Source organism: Carcharhinus amblyrhynchos, chromosome X, assembly GCF_965287045.1.
Source record: "Carcharhinus amblyrhynchos chromosome X, sCarAmb.v2.hapA, whole genome shotgun sequence".
In the NCBI taxonomy this organism is placed as follows: Eukaryota; Metazoa; Chordata; class Chondrichthyes; order Carcharhiniformes; family Carcharhinidae; genus Carcharhinus; species Carcharhinus amblyrhynchos.
Genome location: NC_137359.1, coordinates 15,323,556 through 15,346,274, shown reverse-complemented (window position 1 = coordinate 15,346,274; position 22,719 = coordinate 15,323,556). Strand labels below are relative to the sequence as shown.

The 22,719-nt window shown below is 46.3% G+C and overlaps 1 protein-coding gene across 1 annotated transcript in view; it reads left to right on the top strand.

Annotated features, from left to right (window-relative positions):
- LOC145361834 (sodium channel protein type 8 subunit alpha-like) overlaps window positions 1-22,719 on the top strand; it is a 191,579-nt gene that overhangs the window by 3,516 nt on the left and 165,344 nt on the right. Inside the window, exons 2-3 of the mRNA XM_080217785.1 lie at window positions 4,758-4,929; window positions 6,849-7,182. Coding sequence (XP_080073911.1) covers window positions 6,907-7,182 — 276 coding nt within the window. The 5' untranslated portion in view covers window positions 4,758-4,929; window positions 6,849-6,906. The remainder of the gene's footprint in view (window positions 1-4,757; window positions 4,930-6,848; window positions 7,183-22,719) is intronic.

The window sequence follows — 22,719 nt, the reverse complement described above, 5'->3', positions numbered from 1 at the left end:
TCTCTCTCTCTTTCCCCCACCCCCCCCTTACTCCTCCTACTCCTCCTACCCACCCAGCTCCCCTCCCCTCCCTTCTATCAAACCGAGAGCAGTTTTTCCCCTGCTCTGTGCCTGGGTGATGTTTTAAGTGGAATTTGTTATTGCGGGTGCGGTATTGTGGTTAAACCGTCGGATCTATTGCTGGAGAGAGAGAGAGAGAGGGGGTGTTTTTCTGTTTGTTTTTTTTTTTTGTAAAAAAAAAAAATATTTTTTTATTTTTGTCCATTCCTCCAAATGATATAAGCACACGCGTCTGTTCTTTGCTTTTGATGAGAGGTGAGTCAAGCTGGGATTTCTTAAGGAATATGGCGTGTAAGGTACCGGATGCCTGAATACTGCAGTGCTCTCCCCCTCCCTCCCTCCTCTCTCTCTCTCTCTCTCTCTCCCTCTCTCTCCAACGAGCCTAACCCCAGATATTTTAAACTGATTTACACATATTGTATTCCTGGCTTTTTTTTTAACTGTGTGATGGAGAGTTGCTTATTGCAAAACAGGGGCTGGTATGTGTGTGTGTGTGTTTTGGAGAGAGAGAGAGAGGGGGGGTTAGATTATTTTTTAAACCAGTTGCAGGGGAATGGAGTGGTCATATAGCAAGGTAATGCATTCTGCAGAGAATTTGGAGAATGACTCCAAGCTGTGTGATTGTGTGTGTGTTGGAGGAGAGTCTTAATTTTGTGGGGTGAGAGAGAGGGGAGGGGGGGTTTTGTTTTTTTTCCCGAATGGATCTATTGATGAACTGAAGCATTTTTTTTTGCTTGCAAATAGATTTGGGGATGGGTGGGGTGGTGGATAAAAAGGCCCAGGGTCTAGCTGCAGAAAACAAGCAAAACGTCACACAAGAAGGTGTTTTGCCAGATTGCTTTACAGCCGAGAATAAAATATAACCCTTCCAGGGATTTGCGAAGAGTTATTTGCGTTCATGCATTGTGAGAGCTATTGTAATTATGTCTGCCCCCCCCCCCCCCTTTTTTGTCCATTTAGCAATGGATTTGTTTTTTTTGGGCTGATTTGATCAGTAAAATAAAGTCTTGCATTCTTGTGAGGAGTTTTAAAATAGGCCTATTCCACCTTCCCGCATCCCCCTTCCCCCTCCAAAAAAAACGCAGAGAGATGCGTTTTATATCCGCTGCCTGTCTGAGCGCTGGATTGGACTGCCCGGTAGGCAAGTTGCTGCCTCTGTATACGGTTATTCATCGTTTGCCTTCCCCCCCCCCCCCCCCCCTTGAAATTGTTCATTTTTTATTTCAATGTAATGTACTTTTCTCTCCTTCCTTGGCATTTCCTCATCTGTCACAAACACACGTTGGCCCCTGAAATCCCCCGACCTCTGTGTGCAGTGCTGAAAGAACAGCGACAAGCGCCCAGTTTCCGGCCCATTCTCATATCCTCAGCCTAATTTCCCCTGCCCCAGAAAGATTCAACGTGCCATGTTCCCTCCCCGGCAAATAACCTCCATATTCCCTTATTGCCCCCTCCCCATTTCCCCCCCATAGATAACTTCCATATCCCGTTACTGCCTCCTCCCCTGGCAGATAACTTCCATATGCCCTTATTGCCCCTTCCCCATTCCCCCCTACAGATAACTTCCATATCTCCTTATTGCCCCCTCCCTACAGATAACTTCCATATGCCCTTATTGCCCCCTCCCCATTCCCCCCTACAGATAACTTCCATATCTCCTTATTGCCCCCTCCTCCCCATTCCCCCCTACAGATAACTTCCATAGTCCCTTATTGCCCCCTCCCCTACAGATAACTTCCATATTCCCTTATTGCCCCCTCCCCATTCCCCCCTACAGATAACTTCCATAGTCCCTTATTGCCCCATCCCCTACAGATAACTTCCATATGCCCTTATTGCCCCCTCCCCATTCCCCCCTACAGATAACTTCCATAGTCCCTTATTGCCCCATCCCCTACAGATAACTTCCATATTCCCTTATTGCCCCCTCCTCCCCATTACCCCCCAACAGGTAACTTCCATATCCCCTTATTGCCTCCTCCCCATTACCCCTCCACCCCGCGACGGATATCTTTGCTTCAGTCTTCACAAAGGAAGACATGAATTATGTACCAGAAGTGCTGAGAGAAACATGTTTTAGTGAGGAGCTGAAGAAAATCAGCATTAGCAGAGAAATGGTTTTGGGGAAATTAATGGGATTGAAGGTGGATAAATCTCTGGGTCCTGATAATCTTCATCCCAGAGGACTTAAGGAAGTGGCCCTGGAAATAGTAGATCCATTGGTGGTTATTTTCCAAAATTCTTTGGACTCTGGATTGGTTCCTACAGATTGGAGGGTAACTAATGCAATCCTGCTATTCAGAAAGGGAGAGAGAGAGAGAAAACTGGGAACTATAGACCAGTGAGCCTAAGGTCAGTACTGGGGAAGTTGCTGGATCCATTATCAAGGATTTCATAACTCAGCATTTGGAAGGCAGTGGGATAATCAGACAAAGTCAGCATGGATTTACAAAGGGGAAATCATGCTTGACGAATCGATTGGAATTTTCTGAGGATGTAACTGGTAGAGTTGATCAAGGAGAACCAGTGGATGTGGTTTATTTAGACGTTCAAAAGGCTTTGGAGAAGGTCTCACACAACGGACCACTATATAAAGTTAAAGCATAAGGGATTGCCGGTAATGTCTTGAGATGGATAGGAAGCTGGTTAGCTGGTAGGAAGCAAAGAGTTAGCATAAATGGGTATTTTTCTGATTGGCAATCAGTGACTAGTGGGGTTCCGCAGGGATCTGTGCTGGGACCCCAACTGTTGACATTATATATTAATGATTTGGAAGAGGGAACTGAATGCATTATCTCCAAATTTGCGGATGATACAAAGTTGGGTGGGAGAGTGAGCTGTGAGGAGGATGCAGAGGTGCTTCAGTGTGATTTGGACAGGCTGAGTGTGAGGGTATCTACATAACAGATACAGTATAATGTGGATAAATGTGAGGTTATCCACTTTGGTAGCAATAATAGGAAGACAGATTATTACTGGAATGGGTGTAAATTGAGAGAGGTGGATACTCAGTGAGACCTTGGAGTCCTCGTGCATCAGTCGCTGAGAGTAAGCGTGCAGGTACAGCAGGCAATAAAGAAGGGAAATGGTATGTTGGCCTTCATAGCGAGAGGATTTGCGTATCAGGATAGGGATGTTTTACTGCAATTGTACAGGGCATCGATGAGGCCACACCTGGAGTATTGTGTGCAGTTTTGGTGTCCTTATCTGAGGAAGGATGTCCTTGCTGTAGAGGGAGTACAGCGAAGGTTTACCAGGCTGATTCCTGGGATGGCAGCTCTGTCATATGATGAGAGACTAACTTGGTTAGAATCCTATTCAGAAGAGTGAGAGGGAACTTCATAGAAACTTATGAAATTCTGTCAGGGCAGCACAGTGGCACAGTAGTTAGCATTGCTGCCTCACAGCCCAGGGACCCAGGTTCAATTCTGGCCTTGAGTCACTGTCTGTGTGGAGTTTGCATGTTCTCTCCCGTGTCTGCGTGGGTTTCCTCCAGGTGCTCCGGTTTCCTTACACAGTCCAAAGATGCATTGGCCATACTAAATTGCCCCTTAGTGTCCTGGGACATGTAGGTGAGAGGGATTAGCAGGGTAAATATGTGGGGATAGGGCCTAGGTGGGATTGTAGTCAGCACAGACTCAATGGGCCGAATGGCCTCCTTCTGCACTGTAGGGATTCTATGATTTCTAATAGGATGTGACAGGGTAGATTCAGAAAGAATGTTCCCGATGGTGGGGGGAGTCCAGAACTAGGGGTCATAGTTTGAGGATAAGGGGTAAACCTTTTAGGACTGAGGTGAGGAGAAATTTCTTCACCCAGAGGGTGGGGAATGTGTGGAATTCACTCCCACAGAAAGTAGTTGAGGGATCGAGGGATATGGGGGGAAGGGGGATCAGAATATTGAATTTGATGATCAGCCATGATCATAATGAATGGTGGAGCAGGCTCAAAGGGCTGAATGGCCTCCTCCTGCTTCTAGCTCCTATGTAACTTCCATATTCCATTACCCCCCATATTCCTCACTGCCCCCCTTCCTATTAACCCCCTGACAGGTAACTTCCATATTCCCTTATTGCCCCCTCCATTACCCGAACAACAAGTAACTTCCATATTCCCTTATTGCCAACCCCCGCCCCCATTAAAAAAATCTTACATTTCAAAAAAACACTCATTCCTGCTGCCCAAACTCATGTGGGCCAAATGGCCTTTTCCAATCTCAGGGGTGGGGGGTGGGGGGGGTGGAGGGGTCACTATATTTTGTACGGTAGGCGAGGGAGGAATGCATCAGATGGGATTCCCTCAAGGACACATCATCCGCCCCGCCATCCACCTGTACAAATGTGTTGGCTGCAGGATTTTGCTTTGGGTGTGGTTTTTTTTATTTGCGTGATTATTTACACTGTGCATCTGCTGAATCCATTGCACAGCAGCCCAGTGGAGACAACATTCACATTTTCTCCCTTTCTCTTTGCTAACGCGGCCAGCTAAATGGACGGCTGTTGCTAAATCCAGCACAAAGTGTGATCGTTGGGTTTTGTTAGCGTTCTGGCTATTTTGAATGAGGGCATCTTCTTCCCCTTGCAACTGCCCCTCACCGCACTTGAACACTTTTAGATTTCTGACTCCTGGTGTATTAGACTATGCACATTGTGTTCGCCAGTATATTATCATTTGAATTACTGCATTTTAAATTTCAGCTTGCAGCCTCTGTTCTGGGCCACGTGATGATTATTGATTGACTTCCTGCTGATATAGCTGATATAGTCATTGGGATAAAGAAATAACTCGGAATCGATGCTTTATTGATTGCAAAAGAATTCACGAAGAAATGCCCAGTGTCTTAACATGAAATAAGACAACATTCAGAAGGTAGGTCCCTGGATAACAATCAAAAGTCTCCTCCCCCTTCCCCTTCCCCTCCCCTGGCCCCCATTTTAGCCCAAGTGCCTGCATTCTGTTACCCCTGGTTGACCAGGCTGCTTGTTCTAGACCAATGCTACATCTGCCGCTTGTTTGGGCAGTGTGTTAGATTTTGTTATTTTAATTTATTGGTGTTCCTTCACCCCACCCGTCCCAGCCTCAGCGTTGTCACCTGTCCTCATGCGAGGTTTACGGATGTGATCGTGGAATCCCACAGTGCAGAAGGAGACCATTCGGCCCATTGAATCTGCATCGACCACAATCCCACCCAGGCCCTATCCCCATAACCTCATGCATTCACCCTAGCTAGTCCCTCTGATACTAAAGGACAATTTAGCCTGGCCAATCCACCTAACCTACAATCTTTGGACACTAAGGGGCAATTTAGCCTGGCCAATCCACCTAACCTACAATCTTTGGACACTAAGGGGCAATTTAGCCTGGCCAATCCACCTAACCTACAATCTTTGGACACTAAGGGGCAATTTAGCCTGGCCAATCCACCTAACCTGCACATCTTTGGATGCTAAGGAGCAATTTAGCATGGTCAATCTACCTAACCTACTCATCTTTGGACACTAAGGGGCAATTTAGCATGGCCAATCCACCTAACCTACTCATCTTTGGACACTAAGGGACAATTTAGCATGGCCAGTCCAACTAACCTGTACATTTTTGGACTGTGGGGGAAACCGGAGCAGCTGGAGGAAACCCATGCAGACACGGGGAGAATGTGCAGACTCCATACAGAGGACTCAAGCCAGGAATCGAATCTGGATCCCTGATGCTGTGAGGCAGCAGTGCTAACCCACTGTGCTCCCACTTTGAAACTGGGAGTCCAGATCTAAAATTTTCTCTCGGGGGTTTGTCCTGTTAAGTATGTCGAGTTTGGAACTGCCGCCAACTAGTATATTTAGAAAGGGATCCTAAATAAGGACAGAGATTGGAATGGTTCAACAATGTCTTTAATAAAAGATCTTAACTTATGATAAGGGAATATCCCAGTTTCAGCTATTATAATTACCATTGCCTCCATACCGCAGTAGGTGGAGGGGCTACACGCTGTCTGTATAGGAACACATCAATGATTTGCTTTGCTTCAAAGAAGGTTGCCCCTTGCCCAGCAATATTCTGTCTCTGCCATGCAAAACCCCAGCTGGCTAGATAGACCCAGCCTTAACCAAAGCTTCTGAGATTATATAACAACCCCCCACCCCAAAAATGACTTGCTTTGTCTGGTGGGACTCTGAAATCTCAATTATGGCTGAGTTCTGCTTGAGAATGAATCGCGCTCAAATCCTTCCAGCCCTAAAGGACCCCAAAATTCAACTCTACGTTCGGAGAGGCAAGAAAATGTTAGTCTGCAGATCTTCAGCAGGTCGGCTGACCACACCTATCAAGGAAGCAGCTCAAGCGTGAATTTGTTGATCAGAAGGAGAATGTAATGATTTTGTAGTGTATGTAAATGCATTATAATGTCGCCTGTATAAATTTAGTATGTTGTGGAGACAAATGATTAGAATGTCACTGGACCCCACTTATTTTTCCCTGAGTGTGAGGACATTACACTGTGCTGTTGTGTAATCTTTGCAACATGACGTTGCTGTAGAAAAGGATAATTGACCAAATTTAAGAAGTATTTTTGACTACTTCAACACTTTTTTTCTGTCCACATTCCACTGCATGTACAAATCAGCACTTTGGGGGCATTTCTTATAGATTTTACACAGAAGAATGTGTTTTGTTTTCTCATTGTGAGATAAAGTATTTAACGGTGAGCTTTAGTGCTAACTATGAGCAATTCATTTGTTGCTTTACTTTTCCTTTCCTCTCTTTTTAAAAGTCCGTTTTGTTGCTTTTCTATTCAGACAGAACTGTCCCATCCTGGAGGCCACATAATTGAAGACATTGTTGCAGGATGAAAAGATGGCAGCGCACATGCTTGCACCGCCAGGCCCTGACAGCTTTCGCCTTTTTACCCGCGAGTCTCTGGCTATCATTGAACAACGGATTGCTGAGGAGAAGAAAAAAAAGCCCCCCAAGCAAGACAGTAGCCACCGAGATGATGACGACCAAAATAAGCCCAAACCAAACAGCGATCTTGAAGCGGGCCGAAATTTGCCATTTATCTATGGCGACCCTCCTCCTAAATGCATTGCTGAACCATTGGAGGACTTGGACCCTTTTTATATAAATCAGAAAGTGAGTGCCTCGGACCACAGTTACTAGCTTTTTTTTTTGCAGGGGGAAGGCGTTAAGCTCAGGACCAGTGATGCGGTTGTAAGAATAGCTTTGGTGTTTTCCATTGGGTAAAAGTTGGCAGTTGTATCAATTTGCCTTGGGAGGGTTGGGCCGGGAGCTGGGGAAAGTAGACCTCAGGTTTCTAAATCTAAATCTTAGTCTTATGATTCTGATGCCTTGGAAAATTTGGGTTGTGTTTTCCCTCGTGTGGTCACGATTTGCAGTGTCAGCCGGCACCAACCTCCATTCAGGAAGCGCTTTACACACTGCCCGAGTGCCAACGTAGCTGGCACACGCTGCTTTGCTTTCGGTGATCAGTTAGGTACCAGTTACAGATAAAATTGTAAAGTCTCAGCGTGTGGTTTCTTCTGGTTGGGGGAGGGGGTGGGAGGGGGTGGGTGGGGAAGTGAGTTCTGTCAGCAGTCATGGAACGCTGCCCAGGATAGCTGGCACTTATTTGGGAAGGTGGATGGTCACTGTAGAGGGTTTAGTGATGGAAATATGATTGAGAATATTGCAGCCATTGAAATACCAAGTCTTGGGACACACCAGTCAATACAGGAGGTTCTGGAATTGCTAGGCCAGATAGAGCCATGTTGGTTCTTGGCTATTTTCAATTGACCTAGATTGACTAGGTTGGGATTGTTTTCGCTGGAATTCAGACGAATGAGGGAGGGATCTCATAGAGATTTATAAAATTCTAACAGATCGAGACAGGGTAGATGCAGGGAGGGGGTTCCCGATGGTGGGGGGGAGTCCAGAACCAGGGGTCACAGTCTGAGGATTCGGGGTAGACCATTTAGGACGGAGGTGAGGAGACATTCCTTCACCCGGTGAGCCTGTGGAATTCATTCCCACAGGAAGTAGTTGATGCCAAAACATTGAATGGGTGGCTAGATACAGCACTTGGGGTGAATGGGGTTAAAGGTTATGGGGAGAAAGCAGGATTAGGCTATTGAGTTGGACGATCAGCTATGATAGTGATGAATGGAGGAGCAGGCTTGAAGGGCCGAATGGCCTCCTCCTGCTCCTATCTTCTCTGAATCTATATATTTTCAACTGGGTGATGTGGCCCCTGTCTTTATGTTTACAGGTAGCAGGAATAAAACGAGTTAGCCTTGAAATTGTAGTTCTGCGACGGGAAAACGAGAGGATTGGGCATATTTAAAAGGAGGAAAGAAAATGCTAAACTAAGAACTGGAGCTAAGAGGGGCAAGACTGGAGCTTTTGTTTTGTCACACTGCCTGTAAAAATTGTACGTTCTTTTCAATTCTTTTACATCCACTTTTGAATTTGTCCCGACACTGTCGCTGCGGGCAATCCAAAAGGGAGCTCCAGTTACAGTGGTTTCTCCTGAAGCCCAACTCTTCCCTTTGGACCATCAGCATGAAATAGCCACAGCAAACATTGGTGTTACCCGAATGGCAAATTCTCGGCAAATAGGCCCCGCAATTTCTTCCACCCCCCCCACCCCAACCGGCTCTTCGGAGAACGGCAGCATCTGTCCTGTTTGGAATCGAAAGGATTTGAAAGCTTCAGTTAACAGACTGCCAACTTTGCCCTCTTGACATAATGTCAAGTTGATTGGACCTTTCTGACTTGGTGACCTTGTTTTTTTTCCCCCAAGCGCGTACCTCCACGAAATCCACGTTAAGTCAATTAGCGAAAAAGTTGGCTAGATTTGTCACACATTTCGAGTGTGTCAACGGGACACATTTGCTTTTCCACTGGAAGATTTTCCGGTCAGGATGTCTGTGTGTTATGTCTGTGGGTAGCCAAGGCTCAAGAGGAAATCTGATGTGTGGGTAGGATTGTGAGGATCTTGAGGGTTATCCATTGTAAAAACAGGGAGTTCCGCTGTTTTTCCAACGAAAAGGTGTCATTTTTCTAAGAACAATGTGGCAGAGGAGTAGAAATGATGCTTCGGTCGGTAAGGAGAACTTTCAAATCTTTCTTTGAGCGGATCGAGTGGGGCAGGGTCAAGACTCAATTGGCAAACTTTAGTTGACTGAAAAGCTTTGGCAGTCTGTTACCGTTGGGCGTGAGTTCAAATCTATCCCAGACCGATGGGGTGAAAGTCTCTGCTGGCTGTAAGGGGTACAGATGAAAATGAATTTGGAAAGCGTGGGGCTGCAGTACAAAACTGCTCCCAGTTTGTCAAGCTCGGTTCCAGGCCACTATGGGCTCTTAACGTAAGGCCAAGTCATAGTTGTGAAGGCCCCAGAAATGGAGTTTGGAAAGCATGAAAGTGGAAGGGGAAGGCTGGAAAGATGCCCTTTTGACCTTGGAATTACTATTTTCTTTTTCTTTGATCCAATAAGATGCCTTGTAACATTATTGTTGGGGGGGTATATTGTCCGGGAGGGGGTGGCGGACGATTAGCTGAGTTGGCTGGATGGCTGGTTAGTGATGCCAATGGCATGGGTTCAATTCCCATACCGGCTCCAGTTATTCATGACTTGCCTCAGATTAAATCACCACCGGTCATCTCTCCCGCCCCCTCAAAGGAGAAAGAAGCCCATTGGTCATCTGGGACTATGGCGACTTAACCTTTTATCCGTACCCCATGTTCCTTGAGTCATAGAGCAGACAGTGTCCGAAATACTCTGAAGAAAAGAACAATTTTTTAGAAATTCCATGCGGCTTAATGGACCACATTCACCTGAAGTGACAAATCACTGCAAATATGAAGAGTGAAACATGTACACTCACTCGTGTCACACAATCCTCCCTTTGGTCTCAACAACCAGAGATCGACTGGCGGAATGCAAATGAAGCCTTATGTCGAATTCTGCCTGCAACATTGTAGTGAAGGTTCATTCTGAGGGACACAAGTGGGGAACATCGCCTGGTAAATTCTGGTAATTGTGGGTGAAGGGTCAAGGACTGTGGTGCAGGGCACTCTCAAGTCTGAAGAGAGATTGAGGTAAATCAGTAAATAAGTCGCGCTTGCTTGGTGGAAGGTTTAGATTTTGTAAGTGTATAGCTTTACAGGACAGGAACACATTAGGAGGCAGATCTTTGCCTATAAGCTGGGATCCGTTGCTGGAAACCCCAGGAGTGATGTGGGTTTCCCTGGGAAGACGGCGGCCAAGGGGGCGATTTGATAGAAGTTTATAAAATTACGAGGGGCATAGATAAGGTGAACAGTTTCTTTTCCCAGGGGCAGAAATGACAATTATAAGGGGGCACAAGTTGAAGATAAGGGGGGAAAGGTTCAGTGGAGATGTGCGGGGGGAGTTTTCTACACAGAGGGTGGTGGGGGCCTGGAATGCACTGCCAAGAGAGGTGGTTGAGGCAAATACATTAGCGACAGTTAAGACTTATCTGGACAGACATATAAACAGGCTGTGAACAGAGGGATAGAGGTGGTTGGCCTAGATGTGACAATGTGATCGGTACAGGCTTGGAGGGCCGAAGGGCCTGCTCTTGTGCTGTACTGTGCTTTGTTGAATGAATGACAATAGCCAGCAATCATTTGGTTTTTCTAGTAATCCAATGTTGTCAAATATTAAATTGCAGTATGCCACTGTTAGGGTTTAGGATCCTGTGACTAAGTAGCATTCTCTTTTTCTGTATACTTACTCTGGTGAGCAAAAAAAAAACCCTTCGCCACCATCAAGAAAAGCTTAGACCCTGGTTTTCCCCAGAAGTTTGTACATATTTTGTATTTATTCATGGGACATGGGCATCGCTGGCTGGCCAGCGTTTATTGCTCATCCCTAGTTACCCCTTGAGAAGGTGGTGGTCAGCTGCCATCTTGAATCGCTGCAGTCCATGTTCTGTGGGTGACCCACAAAATGCTGTTAGGGAGGGAATTCCAAGATTTTGTCCCAGCGACTGCGAAGGAACGGCCGATGTATTTCCAAGTTGGAATGGCGAGTGCCTTGAAGGAGGACTTGCGGTGGGGGGGGAGGAGAGTGGGGGGGTGGGGGTGGTATTCCCGGGTATTTGCTGTCCTTGTCCTTCTAGATGGAAGTGGTGGTGGGTTTGGAAGGTGCCGGCTAAGGATCTTTGGTGAATTGCTGCAGTGCATCTTGTAGATGGTACACACTGCTGCTACTGAGCGTCGGTGGTGGAGGGAGTGGATGTTTGTAGATATGATGCCAATCACATTTTGCAGTACCTCTCAACAACGTGAGACTTTAGCTGTGTGATTTATGCAAAAATACAGAATACATACGCATTTTTTTTTTGAAGCAAGCTGATGTTTGGAGTAGGATTGCCCTTGAATGATATTTGGATGGTCTCAGTCCAGTTTTATGAATGAGTATGGGCCTCACAGCACAAGATTACCGAATCGGCAGCCGGTTTCGATCGGAAAATGTTGATGCAGTGGGAGGTGCCTTGCTGTGCTTGGGGCTGAGGGGGCAGTGTTGCGTGCGTGTGGAGGGAGCCTCAGTCGGTATCTTATGATGAAATACTGAGAGTGCTTGACAAGGCGCTCTTAAAATGGGGAAAGCATTCCGTTCCTCAGCAAGAGTCTGTCTCACCTTGATAGCTCTATTCTTTCCCTGAGGCTGCACTAAAAGTCATGATGTGGGTATGCCGGCGTTGGACTGGCGTAAACACAGTAAAAAGTCTGACAACACCAGGTTTTAGTCCAACCTATTTATTTGATAATATACTCACAAGCTTTCGAGGGGACTGCCTCTTCGTCAGGTGAATGGAGAGTTCTGGCCTCAGACAGAGCATATAAAGCACAGACAGTTTAGAGATTACTGATTAAAATGCGAATCCTTACACCTAACCTGCTGTTCAACACCTGAAGTGGCTGATAATGTGAGTGGAAGGAGCACTGATCACAGTTGAAAGAGATGTGTATTGTCTCCAGACAGTACAGTAAGTGAGGTTTTGCAAACCCAGGCAAGTCACGGGGGTTACAGATAGTGCGACATGAACCCAAGAACGACAGGGATCTTGGGTTCATGTCGCACTATCTGTAACCCCCGTGACTTGCCTGGGTTTGCAAAACCTCACTTACTGTACTGTCTGGAGACAATACACATCTCTTTAAACTGTGATCAGTGCTCCTTCCACTCACATTATCAGCCACTTCAGGTGTTGAACAGCAGGTTAGGTGTAAGGATTCGCATTTTAATCAGTAATCTCTAAACTGTCTGTGCTTTATATGCTCTGTCTGAGGCCAGAACTCTCCATTCACCTGACGAAGAGGCAGTCCCCTCGAAAGCTTGTGAGTATATTATCAAATAAATAGGTTGGACTAAAACCTGGTGTTGTCAGACTTTTTGCTGCACTAAAAGTCAGGGGTTTCTGCGATTCGAAAGTTTTTGCAAAGAGGGGAAGGTGTGACAGTTGTTTTGAAGAGGTCAATAGGCCTTAATAGATTTGCTTAATTTTTTAAGTACATGCTGGTGGGCGGCACTGTGGTTAACGCCGCTGCCTCACAGCACCAGGGACCTGGGTTCAATTCCCAGCCTTGGTCACTGTCTGTGTGGAGTTTGCATGTTGTCCCCATGTCTGCGCGGGTTTCCTTCGGGTGCTCCGGTTTCCTCCCACAGTCCAAAGATGTGCAGGTTCAGTGGATTTACCATACTAAATTACCCCTTAGTGTCCAAAGATGTGCAGTTTAGGTAGATTGGTCATGCTAAATTGCCCCTTAGTGTCCCAGGAGGCTTAGGTGAGAGGGGTAAGTGGGGTAAATATGTGGGGTGACGGGGATAGGGCCTGAGTAGGATTGTGGTTGGTGCAGACTTGATGGACTGAATGGCCCCCTTCTGCACTGTAGAATTGTATGAAATAGGCAGGGAATTCACACTTCTGCAATTGTATGTCAGTAGAAAATGACCCTGCCATCTCAGTTAGAATTATTTGATGAACAGGCATGTTTTGAATTAAAAATGCTGGAGGGTTAAATATCTTCCTTTGTGGGGAGAGGAGGGGTGCGGAGGAATATGATTTTGTTGCACGAGAAAGATGGTTCTTTTACAAGGGATACGCTTTTCAGTAGCAAGTCGGTACATTTGATGTATGTCGGCACATGGTTTGCGGGTTTAGCCATCGATTTATTCGGCTTGGGGTTGCAAGTACAATGTGGAAACTGGTCACACGGACAGCCATGGCAATAAATAAATTGTAGGGGCTTGAGACTTTTATCAAGAATATAACACGTGATGGCTGGAAGCACCTTACAAAACAGAAACATGAAGCAAAGCCCAGATCAGAGGATAGGCAGTTTGATGACTGGTTGAAAAGGTACATTTTAAGGTGTGTCTCACAGAAGGGAAGCAAGGTGGGGAGGTTTTAAAATTGATTCGAGTGTCACAAGTAGGTTGACATTAACACTGCAATGAAGTTGCTGCGAAAATCCTCCAGTCACCACACTCTTGTTCGGGGACACTAAGCGGCAATTTAGCATGGCCAATCCACCTAACCTGCACATCTTTGGGCAGTAAGGGACAATTTAGCATGGCCAATCCACCTAATCTACACATCTTTGGATACTAAGCGGCAATTTAGCATGGCCAATCCATCTAACCTACACATCTTTGGATACTAAGCGGCAATTTAGCATGGCCAATCCACCTAACCTGCACATCTTTGGACACTAAGGGGCAATTTAGCATGGCCAATCCACCTAACCTGCACATCTTTGGGCAGTAAGGGACAATTTAGCATGGCCAATCCACCTAACCAGAGTGTGGGAGGAAATCGGAACACCTGGAGGAAACCCACACAGACACAGGGAGAACGTGCACACTTTGCACAGTCACCCAAGTCGGGAATTGAATCTGGGTCTCTGGTACTGTGAGGCAGCAGTGCTAACCACTGTGCCACCGTGCCAAGGGAGGGAGGGAGGGAATGGTAGAGCTTTGGGTCAAGAAGGCCAAAGGCATGGCCACCAATGGTGGAGTGATGGAAATCAGGTCAGAGCGAGAGGAGCGGAGGGGTCTCAGAGGGTTGTGAGTGTTGGAGAAGATTACAGAGATAAGGGAGAGGTTGGGGGGGGGGGGGTGGTGCAAGGCCATGGTATATTGGAAAAGGATGATGATCTTAAAATAAAAATGTTACGTAACTGGAAAGCCGACGTAGATCAAACATCGAGTGAAAATAGGATTTGTACTCCTTTATAATGGCAGGATTCTGTTGCGGAATGAAATCTGCTCTTATTGATAGTTATGTATCCTGACATTCCTTTCCACTTCTTGACATCTGCTGTCCTCTCCTGCCACTGTGACCACAGTTCCCCTCTCCGGATTTTTTTTGCTTATGCTATCCTTACTGGCTGCTTCCACCCTCAAGCAACCCTTTCTTTTTATGCTCTGCATGTCTTTCTGAAGTTGCCCTCCACAAACATTCACTCCCTCCACCACCGACGCTCAGTAGCAGCCGTGTGTACCATCTACAAGATGCACTGCAGCAACTCACCAAAGATCCTTAAACAGCACTTCCAAACCCACAATCACTTCCATCTAGAAGGACAAGGGCAGCAGATACCTGGGAACACCACCACCTGCAAGTTCCCCTCCAAGTCACTCACCATCCTGACTTGGAAATATATCGGCCGTTCCTTCACTGTCACTGGGTCAGAATCCTGGAATTCCCTCTCTAACAGCACTGTGGGTGTACCTACACCACATGGACTGACTAATAGTTCCAGAAATGTTATTGGACAATCTCTCTAACAGCACTGTGGGTGTACCTACACCTCAATGGACGGACTGACTGTCCAATAACAATCCTGGAATTCCCTCCCTAATAGCACTGTGGACGTACCTACACCTTGGGGAATGCAGCAGTTCAAGGAGGCAACTCACCCCACCTTCTGAAAGGCAACTGGGGAGGTGATGGCCTAGTGGTATTATTGCTCGATTATTAATCCAGAAACTCAGCTAATGTTCTGGGACCTGGGTTCAAATCCCACCAAGGCAGATAGCAGAATTTGAATTGAATTTTTAAAAAAATCTGGAATTAACAATCTACTGTTGACTATGAAACCATTGTCGGAATAACCCAGTAATGTCCTTTAGGGAAGGAAACCTGCTGTCCTTACCTGGTCTGGCCTACATGTGACTCCAGATCCACGGCAATGTGGTTGACGCTCAGCTGCCCTCAGGCAACTAGAGATGGGCAATAAATGCTGGCCCAGCCAGTGACGCCCACATCCTGTGCATGAATGCAAATTTTTCAAAAGCCACTTTTGTTTGCCCTATTGAAACTGTTCATTTCCCTCTGAGGCGACTTGGTCACTGTTTCAATTTCTGAGGCTAGCCGTTTCTCTTGTTCCTTGGCTGTTGCATAACCTTCCTGATGTTACCCTCATACTGCCCTTCTATCCAGCTCCTTCTGTCAACCTGCCCTAACTCCAGTGTCCTTCAGCTTGCCCACTTCCTGCCCCCCACCCCAAGGCTACCAACAAAAGTCACAGTCAAACTGACCTTCTTTCAAACAAAAACAGTCACTCTGATCATTAACTAAAATCTTTATGGGTACAGTGCAGTGCTTCTGTCTATACCCTTGACCTCGACAAAACTAGTTAAACAAAGTAACTGGGGTAGGCGCAGGCCTGATGGTGTACTTGTAGTCATTGGGAGCAAGACTGCAGAGGAGATTCACTAGGTTGATTCCGGAGTTGAGAGGGTTGGATTATGAGGAGAGACTGAGTAGACTGGGGCTATACTCATTGGAATTCAGAAGAATGAGGGGGGATCTTATAGAAACATATAAGATTATGAAGGGAATAGATAAGATAGAAGCAGGGAAGTTGTTTCCACTGGCAGGCGAAACTAGAACTAGGGGGCATGGCCTCAAAATAAGGGGGAGCAGATTTAGGACTGAGTTGAAGAGGAACTTCTTCACACAAAGGGTTGTGAATCTGTGGAATTCCCTGTCCAGTTGAGGCTACCTCATTGAATGTTTTTAAGGCAAGGATAGATAAATTTTTGAACAGTAAAGGAATTAAGGGTGAGCGGGCGGGTAAGTGGAGCTGAGTCCACAAAAAGATCAGCCATGATCTTATTGAATGGCGGAGCAAGGGGCCAGATGGCCTACTCCTGCTCCTAGTTCTTATGTAGTTCTTATTACACTTCCGGATAGGATGCTTTCTATGGCGCATCTGTAAAAAAAAAATGGTGAGTGTCGTAGCAGACGTAGCAGCCAAATTTCCTTAGCCTCTTGAGAAAATTGTCACTCCAGTTTATATTCATCCTCCAATGAAAACACTGATGTGTTTAGATTTTTATGTAAAACAAGTTCATATATGCACTCTGGAAAGGAGTCTCTCCTGCTCTTACCGCCAACCATTGGCATGTTTGGGAGGACTTGCAGGTTGACACTCAATTGGGTGGCACAGTAGTTAGCACTGCTGCCTCACAGCGCCAAGGACTCGGGTTCGATTCCCAGCTTGGATCACTGTCTGTGCGGAGTCTGCGCATTCTCCCCATGTCTGCATGGGTTTCCTCCAGGTGCTCCGGTTTCCTCCCACACTCCAAAGATGTATGGGTTAGGTTGATTGGCCATCCTATTACCCCTTAGTGTCAGAGGGGTTAGCTAGGGTAAATACATGGGGTTATGGAGATAAGGCCTGGGTGGAATTGTGGTCGGTGCAGAGTCAATGGGCCGAATGGTCCCCTTCTGGACAGTATGATTCCAGAAGTCTGATGTATGGTACAGATGAGTTTGATTTATTTTATCTTGGGTATGGCAGAGCATACAGTAGCAAAGAATTGGATAAAGAGATCTATACAAATCCCTGCAAGAATGTTTTTGCTGATTTATGAAACATCTTTCAGAGTCTGTATTTTCCTGTATGATTTACATTGCTCATAATGGGTTCCTGATAGCCACCAGACCCTGAGGTCGACATTGTACTATTAAGGGTGGTGTACAGTGAGAGTCTTATTCTGAAAGTGACACAGCATTCTGAGTTATAACCTAGCTGGCCAAGTGGACAGTCGTAGAATCAGTGAATCACCACAGTGCAGCAGAGGCCACTTGGTCCATCAAATCGGCACTGACTCTCTGACAGAGCATCTTACCCAGGCCCTATCTCCCCAACATATTTACCCCACTAACTCCCCTCACCGACATATCTTGGGACAGACACAAAGGAGCAATTTAACATGGCCAATCCATCTAACCTGCACATCTTTGGAGTGTGGGAGGAAACCGGAGCACCCAAAAAAAACCTATACAGGCACGGGGAGGATGTGCAAGCTCCACATGTTCCCTTCCTCCTACTTCCCCTGTGCTCTCTGACAGAGCAACTTACCCAGGCCCAATCCCTGTACCTCCACATATTTACCCTGCTAATCCACCTAATCTGCACATCTTTGAACACTAAGGGGCAATTTAGCATGGCTAATCCCCCTAACCTGCACATCTTTGAACACTAAGGGGCAATTTAGCATGGCCAATCCACCTAACCTGCACATCTTTGGACACTAAGGGGAATTTAGCATGGCCAATCCACCCTAACCTACACATCTTTGGGCACTAAGGGGCAATTTAGCATGGCCAATCCACCTAACCTGCACATCTTTGGACAATAAGGGACAATTTAGCATGGCCAATCCACCTAACCTGCACATCTTTGGACACTAAGGGGAATTTAGCATGGTCAATACACCTAACCAACACATCTTTGGAGTGTGGGAGGAAACCGGATAACCCAAAGAAAACCTATACAGATGCGGGAAGAATGTCCAAGGCCCACATGTTCCCTCCCTCTTCCCCTGTGCTCTCTGACAGAGCAACTTACCCAGGCCCAATCCCTGTACCTCCACATACTTACCCCGCTAATCTCCCTAACCTACACATCTTTGGACACTAAGGAACAATTTAGCATGGCCAATCCACCTAACCTACACATCTTTGGAGTGTGGGAGGAAACAGGAGCCCCCAGAGGAAACCCACACAGACACAGGGAGAATGTGCAGTCTCCACACAGACAGTGACCCGAGGCTGGAATTGAATGTGGGTCCCTGACGCTGTGAGGCAGCAGGGCTAACCACTGTGCCATCTCACCGCCAGTTCTCTCAATGCTTTGGCCAACATTCCTCCCTAAAGTAGCATACCAAATTGTTTGTTCTATTGCTGCTGGTGAGATTTTTAAAAATTCATTCATGGGGATGCGGGTGTTGCTGGCTGGGCCAGCATTTATTGCCCATCCCTAATTGCCCTGAACTGAGTGGCTTGCTGGACCCGTTTCAGACGGGCAATCAAGCGTCAGCCACATTACTGTGTGTGGAATGATTACCACGTGACTCGACACAGTGACAGTACTTAAGAGGAACACATCTTGAAATTGCTTCACATGCAATATCACTTGAGAGATTTGATATAGCGCTGTGTTAGTTCTTCACCAGCAGAATCCGGAGCAGCCTTGGTATTGACCCAAGGTGGATTACAGACGAATGACTGGCAAATTTTCTGGCATTGCAACATTGCCACTTAGCCCTTGCTCGTTTTGATTAATATTCAGCAGCAATTTTTGGGCTGGAGCCGTTCAGCTCTCAATAGCATGGTCTTTAATTTTTGTTTTCTGAAGATGCAACTTGTTCATTTAATACAAGATGAGAAATGTCAAATTGCTGCACGTCCGCTGTTTCACATGTTTTGAGTTAATTTGGCCAATAATTTAACTGGATACCCATACATCCTTCAGATAAGTAACCCTGTTTGTTCCTATTAATATTTTATTGCGGTTGTGACTGTACTTAATGAGATGTTCTTGTAAGAGGTATTCATAGAATTCCTATAGTGCGGAAGGAGGCTATTTGGCCCATCGAGTCTGCACCGACTTTCCAATAGAGCATCTTAACCTGTCCTAACCCCATGTATTTAACCCCCTAATCCACCTAACCTACACATCTTTGGACACTAAGGGGCAATTTAGCATGGCCAATCCACCCTAACCTACACATCTTTGGACACTAAGGGGCAATTTAGCATGGCGAATCCACCCTAACCTACATATCTGTGGACACTAAGGGGCAATTTAGCATGGCCAGTCCTCCGAACCTACATATCTTTGGACAACAAGAAGAATTTTAGCCCGGCCAATCCACCTAACCTGCACATCTTTGGACTGTGGGAGGAAACCAGAGCACCCGGAGGAAACCCACGCAGACACGGGGAGAATGTGCGGAGTCCACACAGATAGTGACCCAAGCTGGGAATTGAACCTGGGTCCTTGGAGCTGTGAGGTAGCAGTGCTAACCACTGTGCCACCCTATCCACTTCTTCCCAATATTTTTAGAGCCCTTTTTGGTGTGGATTTCTTCAGTGAATGGTCACAGAAAGAAAAATGCTGAATGTTTGGGAGGTTAGATCCCCGATTGTGCCGAATGATTAATTGTACAATTGGAATCCAGATGGTTTTGAATTTTTTTTTTGTTTTGTGTGCAAGTGTCTGGAACTGGAATAATATGATTTTTGAACAATTCTTTGCTGATGCCATTACAAATGGGGAAGAACCCCATGCATTGCCACCTGTACGGTAAAATAGGAAGGGGTTGTATATATCCAGGGTGGCCGTTCACCAGGGCAGCCGCCAGCAGCTAATTCTGGACACTCCCTCCTGGCCAGTCACTGCTCCAGCTTAGTCTGATTTCTCTGTATCTCCACAACTCATTCTCTCCCTCCTTTTCATCCCCCTCTCTCTCCTCCTTTCTCTCGTTCCCTCACTCTCACCCACACCACCTACCCTTGCCCACTCCCCTTGCCCCCTGCTTCCTCTCTCCCTCGCCCTCCTTCCTCCCTTCCATGTCTTTGGCTCCTTCCTGTGGTATCTTTGTGTGTCACTTCCTCACCTTTCTTCCCCCCCCCGGCTCCCCGCTCCCCCTTCCCTTTTTCTCACCTTTGCCTTGCAATCCCATGTTACCTTACAATGACACAATCACAGGAGATGTACAACACAAAATGATTAGACAGAGTCCACAGTTTTATGAAAGGGAAATAATGTTTAATAACTAAATTAAGCTTTTGAGGGTTTCACTAGCAGGGTAGATAATGGGGAATCAGTGGATGTCATATATTTAGATTTTCAGAAGGTTTTCATTGAGCTACATCGGAGGTGCTCGCACACAATTAGGGCACATGAGATTCCTGGTAATATTTTAGCCTAGTTTGAGGATTGGTTAATGGAGAAATGGCAGCGAGTAGGAATAAATTTTTCTGCGGATGGCAGGATGGAATCCGCGGAGTGGGTCAAGGTCAGAGATGGCCTGGGCTACTGATAATCCATACCAAGGATTTAGATGAAGGGGCTGAGTGTGATCTCTCCCCATTTTCTGATGTTACACAGTGAGGCGGAAATGTGATTGAGAGCAGAACAGAACGAGGGACGTAGGTTATGTGGCAAGGTGACAGATGGAATGTAATGCGGAGAAAGCTGAAATGGAAAAAAACAGAATGTTTTTGGAAACGTTTGGAGACTGGGAAACGTCAGCATTCAGAGATTTGGGCATCCTTGCACACACATTATAGCAAGGATTAGAATCATAGGATCCCAGCAATGCAGAAAGAGGCCATTCAGCCCATCAAGTTTGCACTGACTCTCTAAGTGCATCTTGCCCTGGCCCACGCTCTGCCCTATCCCTATAACCCCACGCATTTATCCCACTAATCCCTCTAACTAGCACTTCTTTGGACACTAAGGGGCAATTTAGCATGGCCAATCCACCTAACCTACACATCTTTGGACATTAAGGGGCATAACTAATCCATCTAATTTACACATCTTGGGACACTAAGAGACAATTTAGCATGGCCAATCCACCTAACCCACACACCTCTTTGGACTGTTGGAGGAAACTAGAGCACTTGGATGAAACCCATGCTGACACAAGGAGAATGTGCAGACTCCACACAGTCACCCAAGGCTGGAATTGAACCCAGGTCCATGACATTGTGAGGCAGCAGTGCTAACCACTGTGCCACCATGCCGCCCATTCAGAGAGTAAATGGAATGTTGGCCTTTAATGCAAGGAGTTTGGTGTTTAAGAGTAAGGAAGTCTTGCTGCTTTGGTGGGATCACACCTGGAGGATAGTACACAGGTTTGTTCTGGAAGGATATAATTGCCTCAGAGGGACTGCAACAATCAGATCCATTCCCGGGATGACAGGGCTGTCCTATGAAGAGTACGCAGGTAAAAGGGCGGCGCGGTAGCACAGTGGTTAGCACTGCTGCTTCACAGCTCCAGGGTCCTGGGTTCGATTCCCGGCTCGGGTCACTGACTGTGTGGAGTTTTCATGTTCTCCTCATGCCTGCGTGGGTTTCCTCCAGGTACTCCGGTTTCCTCCCACAGTCCAAAGATGTGCGGGTTACGTTGATTGGCCATGTTAAGAAATTGCCCCTCAGTGTCCAGGGATGTGTAGGTTAGAGGGATTAGTGGGTATAATATGTAGGGATATGGGGGTGGGGCCTGGGTGGGATTGTGTTCGGTGCAGACTCAATGGGCCGAAGGGCCTCTTTCTGCACTGTAGTGTTCTATGAAAATGGGCCTCTGCATATCAGAAGTGATCTCATAAAAATGTATAAAATTCAATGTGGGCTTAACAGGGTTGATGCTGCGTGTTGTCCCCAGGCTGGGGAGTTCGAACACAGGGTGCACGAATGAGGGGGGGTCAACTATTTAGGACTGAGATGAGGAGAAATTTCTTTATGCGAAACAGCTCGTGAATATTTGGAATTCTCGACCACAAAGGGCTATGGATGTGCAGTTGACCAATGAGAAACTGAGTTATTGTTTCAACTTGAAATGGCCTTTCATCAGCTGACTATACCGTTCGAATTATGTTCAGGGTTGTGGGTTATAACAAAAAGAAAAAGGTGCGGCTTGCACACGGAGATTCGACCAAAAACAACAGATTTATTCAAAGAGGCCTTGCACATATAGAGTACAAACTGGAAGTAAAACAGCAGCCTGTGCAAACACCCTATTGGCATCACCATCAAATCATGTCACCCGCTCTTAAAGCAACCTGCAACCCTCTTAAATATAAAACACTGACCCGATGAGATTTTTTCCAGTTTTCTTTTTGGAATTTTATCTCCGATTTCCAGTAGCTACAGGATTTTGCTTTTGCAATGCGCACTCTCTCTCTCTGTTAAACTGCTCTAGTTTCCATCAGCTTCAAGCAGTTATCCGCACTTCCCTTAAAATAAGCACCGATGTGTGCGTCCTCTGCTCACGTCAAAGCACCTGACACTCAACCATAGAATCCCCACAGTGGAGGAAGAGGCTATTCGCCCAACCAAGTCTGCACCGACTGTCTGAAAGAGCATAGAAACACAGGAACTAGGAGCAGGAGTAGGCCATCTGACCCCTCCATTCAACAAGATCATGGCTGATCTTTTCGTGGACTCAGCTCTACTGACCCACCCACTCACCGTAACCCTTAATTCCTTTACTGTTCAAAAATTTATCTGTCCTTGCCTTAAAAACATTCAATGAGGTAGCCTCAACTGTTTCACTGGACAGGGAATTCCACAGATTCACAACCCTTTGTGTGAAGAAGTTCCTCTTCAACTCA